Consider the following 10,956-nt stretch of genomic DNA (forward strand, 5'->3'; position numbering starts at 1 on the left):
ACAGGCATTATTGTAAGAAAGAAAATACTCTGATATGAAATAAGACATTATTAAGAATGCTCACATATACATGGTTTCTACACTTGATTAAACATTTATCATTCATGAATTTTTTCTTTTACCAAACATTTCCAGTGTCTCTTTCAGGATAACATTATTCTCAATGTTTTATTTCTGAGAATAATGAGCCCTGAACAATTAAATGACTTGTTCAATGCCATACAGCTGCCTGAAGATACAGTTGTGATCTTAACCTAGAATATCTTCCCAATAGGTTTATGCTTCCATTATAGTATAGTACTTTATTGGGTATAAAAGTAGTATCTTTTTATTAAGTGATAAAGCTATTCTTATTTCATTTAATAAAGAATGTACTGGAGATTCATAGAAAAAGAAGGTCCATCACCTTCTTTAAAAGGAGTAAGGATTATAATATTAGTAAAGAATTTTCAGGAGGGAAAGTTTTAAATCTAACTGCTCTATCACCATCCTACCTAGCTCAGTGTTCTGGGAAAAATGGACAGTTAAATTATTATAAATAAGTTTACTAAAAATAAGAATGGATTTATATTGCAAAAAACTTAGAACTTTGTTTGCCCCAAATCTTCATCCTGCATTCTTAAGAATGGAGGTATTGATTTAAGAGCTTTTCTGAGGTCAATGAGCTACTCTGTAACAGAAGAGGAAATAGATATAATCTATATGTTTATCCTTCACAGTTTTTTCCCCCCGTTGGAGCAAAGACGAGAAAGCTAAACTTTCTTCCTCTTATGTCCATAGCCCCCTATCATAAGAGAAAAAACTGAAAAGATGAAAATATTCATTTATTATGCAAATCTCAATGATTTATGACATAAAATATACAATCATCGTCCACTAATGCTGAGTTGTGAAAGATTGTTTCTGAAGAAGCCAATGCCCCAAACTATCTTACTAGGAATGAGAAAAGAATTTTAACTGTTACAGCAGGAGGAGGTTTTTAGAACCCACAAGGGAAAGAAAAAGAAAGTCCCCTTTTTTCTGGACATCCTAAGAAGCCATTCAACTGAGTCAAAATCAGACCATTACTAGTAATCCAAAAGCCCCTCTAATGTTTCCTTCTGTCCCTTTAATCCCATCAAGGAAAACTGCTATCCTAGCTTCAAATACTATAGACTTGTTCATCTGTCTTTCAACTTCATTTAAATAGAGAAATAGAGCATTTACTCTTTTGTGTTTAATGTCTTTTGCACATTAATTTTGTGAAAATGTATTTCCTTCTTGTAGCAGTTCACACATTTGTCTCTTTTTAAGAGTTCTTATTTTATTTAGTGAAGAAAAAATGACATTTTGTCTCTGTAGATAATAATAGTGGATTTCTGAGATATATAAACAGCTTTTCAGATATTTATTTATAACACTCACTTGTAAATCTCATTTGCAAATTAGCTTACTTAACTTACTAAACTTAAGCAATTAATCAATCAGTTGGTTGAAATTCTCTCCACCAACCTCCCAACCACCACCCTCCTCTTCTAGAAAACTTTTGGTTCAATATCCCATCCTGACTCTGTTCTCCTTTTGATTACTAGATCACTGTCTCTATTTAGACATGTGTGAGGTCTATGGACATGAGTTTGGGTGAACTCCGGGAGTTGGTGATGGACAGGGAGGCCTGGCATGCTGTGATTCATGGGGTTGCAGAGAGTCGGACACGACTGAGCGACTGAACTGAACTGAACTGAACTGAGGTCTTACAAGTACATTTGAGTAGAAACTAGTCTCTCTAACTGAACTGGAAAATTAAATCATAGTTAGTTCATTCACTGATTTCTATTTCTCTCCTATTCAAGTGACTGAAGAGAAGTCCTTTGCAAAGTCAATGAATGAGACAAATCATTCTCGGGTGACTGAGTTTGTGTTGCTGGGTTTATCTAGTTCCCAGGAGTTCCAGCCTTTCTTGTTTCTAATATTTTCACTGCTCTACCTAGCAATACTACTGGGAAACTTTCTCATCATCCTCACTGTGACCTCAGATTCCCGCCTTCATACCCCCATGTACTTTCTGCTTGCAAACCTCTCTTTTATAGATATATGTGTTGCCTCTTTTGCTACCCCCAAAATGATTGCAGACTTTCTGGTTGAGCACAAGACTATTTCTTTCGAAGCCTGCCTGGCCCAGATTTTCTTTGTTCATCTATTTGCTGGTGGTGAAATGGTGCTCCTTGTGTCCATGGCTTATGACCGTTACGTTGCCATATGCAAACCTCTCCACTACACGACAATCATGAGCTGGCGTGTGTGTATTACTCTGGTCCTCATTCCATGGTGTGTGGGTTTCATCCATACTACTAGCCAGCTGGCATTTACTGTTAACTTGCCTTTTTGTGGGCCTAATCAAGTGGATAGCTTTTTCTGTGACCTCCCTTTAGTGACCAAACTGGCCTGCACAGACACTTATGTTATCAGTTTACTAATAGTTGCAGACAGTGGCCTTCTGTCTTTGAGTTCCTTCCTCCTATTGGTTCTTTCTTACACTGTGATACTCATCACAGTTAGGAGCCACTCCTCTGCTCGCACGGCCAAGGCCTGCTCCACACTGACTGCTCATGTCACTGTGGTCACACTCTTCTTTGGACCATGCATCTTCATCTATGTGTGGCCCTTCAGCAGTTATTCAGTTGACAAAGTCCTTGCGGTGTTCTACACCATCTTTACTCCCATTTTAAACCCTGTTATCTCTACTCTAAGCAATAAAGAAATGAAGGCAGTTATGTCAAAACTGAAGAGTCGCTATCTGAAGTCTGGCCAGGTTTCTGCAGTCATAAGAAATGTTCTTTTCCTAGAAACAAAGTAAATTTATAGAACTGTTATGACCACTGTAGCCTGTGGCTAGACATTTACAAATTGAATATCTGTGATATCAAAACAAATCATTTTGACCAATGAGGAGGACTGATTAACTTGAATTAAAGAGTAATAATGATTCAAAAGACATTGAATGAATTTTACTTATTTTTATACTTTCTTCCTCCAAATTTGTGCTTTTATTCCTTTTTTTCTATTTCCTACTTTTTATTTAACTTCTATAAGATACAGCCTTATTTTGGCATTATTTTGAGAGAGGGATAACTTAGGTATGGCATTGGGTTTTTTTTCTTTTTGCAGCTTGAGTCAGTTGTAAAATAACTTAATGTAGCTTTTTGCAATGTGTATTCTATAGTATTTCTTTCATTTGGTGAAATTTTAACTGTTAATGTTTATGGCATTGTGCTTTGTACCATTTATTAAATAAAAATTAAAAAAAAGATACAGCTTTTGAAAACATTAAGAATGGAATTTATATTTGAGTGGTAATTAAACTGTATATTTTCCCTCTCAAAATAGTACTGCTCAGATGCCAGTTTTGGAGTAATAATAGGTACATAATACTTTATCATAGAGATAATAAATCTATTTGCATATATAATATATGATATACCTAAGTAATAATGCATTTCTCACTGTACTATGTAACTGACAGCTTGAAGACAATTCTTATTGTCTAGTAAGGTGTAAAGTGGCCTGGTTGTACAACAGAAAGCATTTATATTCAACACTTTCACAAATCCTTGTTCAATGTTGTAGCTTAATATGCACTATTTATGGAAAACAATTCAGAGGATAAATGTGCCAGTGTGTTCTGTGTTTGGTTATCTTAATTTCTGCTTAATACTGATAAAATAATCTGGAGAATTTCAGAGATGAATTACGGTTCTCTACCTCTTGTCTTCACAATGATGAGAGACTGACTCTAAGATAAAACGCACTCTCTCCCCCAGGTCTTCATGATTCCTGTACTTTCAGATAGGAGTTAAAGCCACTCAGTCGTGTCCAACTCGTTGCAACTGCATGGACTATGCAGTCCATGGAATCCTCTAGGCCAGAACACTGGAGTGGGTAGCCTTTCTATTGCACAGGGAATCTTTCCAACCCAGGGATCAAACCCAGGTTTCCCACATTACAGACAGATTCTTTATCAGCTGAGCCACAATGGAAGCCCAAGAATACTGGAATGGGTAGCCTTTCCCTCTCCAATGGATCTTCCTGACCCAGGAATTGAACCAGGGTGTCCTGCATTGCAGGTGGATTCTTTACCAACTGAGCTATCAGGGAAGCCCTTCAGATAGGTAGGGTAGTTTTCAAATAGATACTTGGTAGAAACTATCATATTTCTATGTGGACATTTTCTTCAGTTAACATCTTATTTTTATATTGCCTAATGCATGTCCAGAAAATGACAGAATCCTATTTTAAGGCCTTAGGAATAGTCATGAATTTATCCCTCCCCAATTACTTACAAAATCAATATTTTTTTAGGATTTCCTACTATATGCTATTTTGGGTTTTTTTCTCTTGTATTGTACTTTTATGTAAAAAACAAATGACATATCATTCCAAAACAGTACTAATTGCAACTGAACTGACACTGTATAACCAGAAACGTGGTAAGAATTTTATGTCTTTTAAGCTTTAAAATACCTCTATAAGATATTCTTAAAGATAGAATAAAATAGCTTAAAATCAAGAATACTTTATCCCACAAGATTATCATTTAGATTTGAAAAAGAGATAAAGAGGTGTACCAATAAGCAAAAGCTAAGAGTTCATAACACTAACCTTGCTGACTCATTGGAAAAGATCTTGATGCTGGGAAAGATTTAGGGCAAGAGGAGAAGCGGGTGACAGAGGATGAGATGGTTGGATGGCATCACTGACTTAATGGACATGAGTTTGAGCAAACTCAGGGAAATAGTGAAGGACAGGGAAGCCTGGCATGCGGCCATTCATGGGGTCACAAAAAGTTGGACATGAGATAGCAACTGAACAGTAACAAAGCAAAAAAATAAATATCCAGGAATAGACATAAGAATATTATGAAAGGAAAACTCTCATTGATAATAACAAAAATATAGTTAAGGAAGTAGATCAATCACTTTTAAAGCTATTAGGAAGGTTAAAAGACAAAAGTAGTAAAAGTATCTGTAATTATAATAAGTAATTAAGGGATTCAGACATAATACAAAAAGATGAAAAATATGATGTCAAAAACAAAACATAAATGTGAGGGAGTAAAAAGCAAGGTGCTTAGAATGCATTCAAACTTAAGAAATCATCAACTCAAAATATACCTGTATAGAAAATACTGTTATATATGAACCTCATGGTAATCACAAACCAAAAAAAATAATAGATATATACACAAAAAAAGGAAAAGGAATTCAAACAAAACATGAAGACCATCATCCTATCACAAAAGAGTAGAAGAAGAAAGGAACCAAAAGCCACTATAAAAACAATCCCCAAACAATTAACAAATGACAATAAATACATACCTATTAATAGTTACTTTAAATGTAAATGGACTAAACGCTTCAATTAAAAGACACAGAACGGCTAAATGGATAAAGAAAAATAAGACTCATCTATATGCTGCCTAAGAAGACACAGTTCAGATCTACACACACACACACAATGTAAGGGGTTAAAAAAAGTATTCCATGCAAATGGAAACAAAACAAAAACTGGAATAGCAAAAGTTATATCAGACAAAATTAGACCTTAAAACAAAGGCTATAACAAGAGACAGAAAAAGGACATTGCATAATGACAAAGGGAAAAATCAAAGAATTAACAATTGTAAATATAGGCATCTCGCATCACCCACTCGATGGACATGAGTTTGAGTGAACCCCCGGAGTTGGTGTTGGACAGGGAGGCCTGGTGTGCTGTGATTCATGGGGTCGCAAAGAGTCGGACACAACTGAGCCACTGAACTGAACTGAACTGAACCTGCCTGCCAATGCGTTTGATCCCTGGGTCAGGAAGATCCCCTGGACGAGGGCATGGCAACCCACTCCTTTTTTCTTGCCTGGAGAATTTCCATGGACAGAGAAGACTTGTGGGCTGTAGTTCATAGGGTTACAAAGAGTTGGGCATGACTGGAGGGACTTGGCATGCACACATGCAAGTACATAGAGCAAATATAAACAAACAAAAAGAAAGAAAAAAAAATCCTCAGTAATAGTAGGGGATCTTAACACCACAGTTTTATCAATGAAGAGATCATTCTGACAGAAAACTAATAGGGAAACACTTGTTTTAAATGACATATTAGACAATTAGATTTAATAGATATACATAGAAAAGTCCATCCAAAAGCAACAGAACATACATTCCTTTCAAGTGCACTTGGAATAGTCTCTAGGATAGATCACCTTTTTGGGCCACAAAACAAGTCTCTACAAATTCAAAAATATTGAATTCATATCAACTATGTTTTCTGACCATGACCCATGAGATTACAACGAAAAAAAAAAAAAGCTTCAAAAACCACACACATGGAATTTTCAAGGGGGTCATTGAAGAAATAGAAGAGTACACTAAAAAAAACTTGGAGGAAAATGAAAATGAAAACATAGCAATCAAAATCTATGGAACCTGTGATGACGTAGAGGGGTGGGAGGGAGTTTCAAGAGAGAGAGGATTTATGTATACTTATTGCTGATTCACTTTTTTGTATTGCAGAAAGTAATACAACATTGTAAAGCAATTATACATCAATAATAAAATAAGTAAATAAGTTTGATCTGTTCTGTTCAGTCACTCAGTCGTGTCCGACTCTTTGCGACCCTGTGGACTGTAGCCTACCAGGCTTCTCCGTCCATGGGATTCTCCAGGCAAGAATACTGGAGTGGGTTACCGTTTCCTTCTCCAGGGGATCTTGCCGACCCAGGGATCGAACCTGGGTCTCCCGCATTGGAGGCAGACGCTTTAACCTCTGAGCCACCAGGGAAGCCCAAACAAAGTTAAAAATACATTTATGGGATGTAGGATGAATGATTCTAAAGAGAAATGTTTACAGTGGTATAAGAATACCTAAGAAAACAAGAAAAATCTCAATCAATCCTTACAAGTAAAGTAACTGAAAAACAAAAACAAACAAAATGCAAAGTTAGTTGAAGGAAGAAGATAATAAATGCCAGAATGGGGGAGAAATGAAATAACTACTGAAAAAAAATAGATCAATAAAGGTAAAATCTGGTTGTTTGAAAAGAAAAACCAAAATTGATAAACAATTAGCCAGACTCATCAAGAAACAAAGAGCAGTCATAAGTAAATAAAATCATAAATGAAAGCTAACAAATACCATTAAAAATACAAAGGATCATACGAGAGTATTATGAATGATTATATGTTAATAAACTGGACGACTTAGAAGAAATGGATAAATGCCTGTAAATGCATAATCTCCCAAGACTAAATCAGGAATAAACACAAACTATGAACAAATTGATTACCAGTAATAGAACTGAATCAGTTATTAAAAATATCTCAGCAAATTTTAGGGCTGGAGGGCTTCACAGGTGAATTCTATCCAAAGTTTAAGGAAGAGTTAGCACCTATAATTCTCACAATATTTCAAAAATTGAAGAGAAAGAAACACTTCTTAACCCCTTATAGAAGGCTAGCATCAACCTCAGACACCAAAAAAAGACAAACACTACAAAAAATTATAACCAATATCACTAATGCACACAAATGCAAAATTTCTCAGCAAATATTAGCAAACTGAGTTTAAGAACACATTGAAAGCATCATACATCATGATGAAGTGAGATTTTCCCCAGAAACACAAGGATGGTTTGCTATCCACAAATCAATGATTTACTACATTATTAAATTGAAGAATATAAACCATACGATCATCTCAATACACACAGAAAAAACTTTTGACAAAATTTAACATCCATTTATGGAAAAAACTCTGCAAAATGGATATAGGAGAAACACACCTTAACATAATAAAGGCCATATATGTCGAGGCCACAGCTCACATTATATTCAATTGTGGAAAGCTGAAATCATGTCCTCCAAGATCAGGAACAAAATAAGAATGCCACTCCTGTCACTTGTATTCAGCATAGTATTGGAAGTCCTAATGACAACAATCGGACAAGGAAAGAAATGAAAGGAATTCAAATAGGAAAGGAAGAATTAAAACTGCCACTGTTTGCAGATGATATAATACTATCTACAGAAAATCCCAGATGATATAATACTATCTACAGAAAATCCTTAAGTCTCCACCAAAAAACTCTGGAACTAATAAATAAATTCAGTAAAGTTTCAAGACACACAGTACTATATAGAAACATATTGTGTTTCATAAAATAATAACATATCATTGGAAAGAGAAATTAAGAAAATAGTCATTTAAAATTGCACAAAAGAGAATAAGATACATAGAAATACATGTGTTTAAAAAAAATGTGTATTCTGGAAACTATAAACCATTGATGAAAAAAACTGAAGACTATTATACAAAAACAAATGAAAAGATATATCATGCTTATGGACCAGAAGAATTAATATTGTTAAAATGATCATACTACCCAGGGAAATGTAAATGATGAGTCACTATGGAGTATTCCTGAAACAAATATACTGTATGCAAACCATATACAAATTTTTAAAAATTTAGAAAAAGGAAAATGTAGATAAATTGAAATTCATAAAAATTAAAACTTCAGAGGACATTTTAAGAAAGTAATGAAACAGTTTATAGATCAAAGAAAATATTTGCAAATCATATCTATGACAAAGGTCTTATATCTAAAATATTATCAACTTATATCACAACAATAAAAAGACAAATAATATAATCTTTAAATGATCAAAGTATTTGAGTATATGTTTTTCCAACCAAGATATACAAAGGGTCAATAAGCACATGAAAAGATGATCAACACCATTAGCAATTAGGGAAAATGCTAATAAAAACCACAATAAGATACCAATTCATACCTACCAACATGGCTAAAGTAAACAGGAAAAAAATAACAAGTGCTGGTGAGGATATGCAGAGATTTGAAATCCAAAGTACATACATTGCTGGTGTGATAGAAAAACTATGCAGTCTTTTGGGAAAACAGTCTGACAATTCTTGAAAATATTAAGTATAGAGCTAACCAATAACCCAGCAATTCCTCTCTCAGGGATATATGTTAGGGAAGTGAAAACATGTTCTTATGAAAACTTACTAATAACTATTCACAACAGCGTTATTCATAATAGCCACAAAATGGAAACAACTCAAATATTCACTAACTATTGAATGGATAAACAAAAGTGGTATGTCTATACAATGGGATGTTATACAGCTATAAAAAGGAATCAAGTAATGACACATGCTACAACATATGTAAACATTGTGATAAAGGAAAAAAAAACAGTCACCAAAGGCAAGTTATCATATGATTCCATTAATACTGCATCCAGAATAGACAAATACTCAGAAATGGAAAGTGGATGTCAGGATTAGAGAGAAGGGAGAGTGGGGAGTGACTGTTACTGGGAAGAAGGTTTCTTTATGGGATGAAAATATTCTGTTTGGGAGTAGGACACACTAGTGTCCTTGGGACAGTTAACGGAACAAATCTAACACATTCTGTCATCACAGTACCTGGGAGTCACTAGCCATTTCATTTGAACCTATAGCAGACAAAAATGGCATGTTAGAAAAAGGCAATGCATGGCTTAGCCTAAATAGAACACTATCAAAAACAATTCTTAAAATTAAGTGTATATAAAGTGGATAAAAATCAATGGCAAACATCTAGATCTAAAGAAAATTATCACTACGTCTCATTGAGAAACTGGGAATAATTATAATAAATCAATTTTCATTAGAAAGTGAATACAGCTTGTCATATTTTAATAGACACAATAACATTTAATGTTGTTTTGTAAAATTAGCATGTATAATAACTATTGACTCTCTTGAAAAAATTTTGTAATAAATTTTAGTATAAGATAGATTGTATGCATATGTGTGTGATATTGGTAGCAAAATATTAACTAGCATTCAATCAGAATGCTAACAAGTTGACTATTAGCTTATTTGTCTGATTACTTTTGCCTGAAAATTTTACTATTAATGCAAATTTTTCTCCAATAAAAGAACAAATAAGCATAGCTTTATTAACATTTTATTACATTGAATTAGTTCTTCCTCCTCCTGAAAGTTATTTTTCTCCTTCAGCTAATACAGTTGAATATTAATACTTTAATTATTTGTTTTCCATATATTATTTCAGCTGTCAATGCAAGTTCTTCAAAGATTTCTTTTAGGCCTTTGATTAAATCTTACAGTCCTAAGTAGTTTTATTAGATCTGTCTTCATCTCTTTCTTCCAGAGATATACTGTAGATTCAGTGGCTGAGTAATGGAGTTAACATGGAATAGAACAGACTCAGACTTTTCTGGGTCTCTTGGATTCCCTGCTCTTGGACTCACACACAATCACAATGGAGCCATAGAATAGGGACGTCACAGTCAGATGGGAGGCGCACGTAGATAAGGCCTTAAACCCTATCTTCTGAGAGGGCCCTAAACCCAGCTCTGATCACCAGGGTATAGGCTGGTAATGAAGAGTAAGGTAGAGAACATGATGACTGTTACAGGTAGCACAGATGATCTCAGTGACGGCAGTTGGCGTAAGGACAACTTTATAAGGAGATCTGGTTCACATAGGAAGAGATCAGTCTTACTGAGACAACAGAACTGGAGCAGAGAGATTAGGTGAACAGACAAGAGGAAGTACAAGAAGCAACACACGCAGCAGGCTCCCATATTGACATAGCATCGTACCGTCATGACAGTGGGGTAGCGTAGGGGCCTGCAGATGGCAAGGTACCTGTCAAAGTCCATGGCAGACAAGGTCTTGGTGGTGCCCGTGGAGAATAAGTAGAACTTCAGGAAGCAGCCAGAGAAAGAGATGGTGTTGGTTTCAGAGAGGTTACTGAGCATATTGGGCACAGAAGGACATACCGCATACCACAGAGTTTAGGTTTCTAATTGAATTTCATAAGTTTCTTTACACAACTGGAAGCATTTAAATTGTAAAATTCCCAAGAGCTGTATAACTTACATGAT

General features: G+C 34.9%; 1 protein-coding gene across 1 annotated transcript; it reads left to right on the forward strand.

The window, feature by feature from the left end:
- Positions 1–1,769: 1,769 nt before the first annotated feature.
- On the forward strand, positions 1,770–2,836 carry LOC148776768 (olfactory receptor 4K15-like). Its single transcript, XM_088840396.1, has one exon. The coding sequence runs from the start codon at positions 1,862–1,864 to the stop codon at positions 2,834–2,836; it is 975 nt and encodes a 324-aa protein (XP_088696522.1). The 5' UTR covers positions 1,770–1,861.
- Positions 2,837–10,956: the final 8,120 nt, after the last annotated feature.

This window comes from Moschus berezovskii, chromosome 9 (assembly GCF_049115385.1).
Source record: "Moschus berezovskii isolate FMDL1 chromosome 9, NW_MosBer_1.0, whole genome shotgun sequence".
Classification (NCBI taxonomy): Eukaryota; Metazoa; Chordata; class Mammalia; order Artiodactyla; family Moschidae; genus Moschus; species Moschus berezovskii.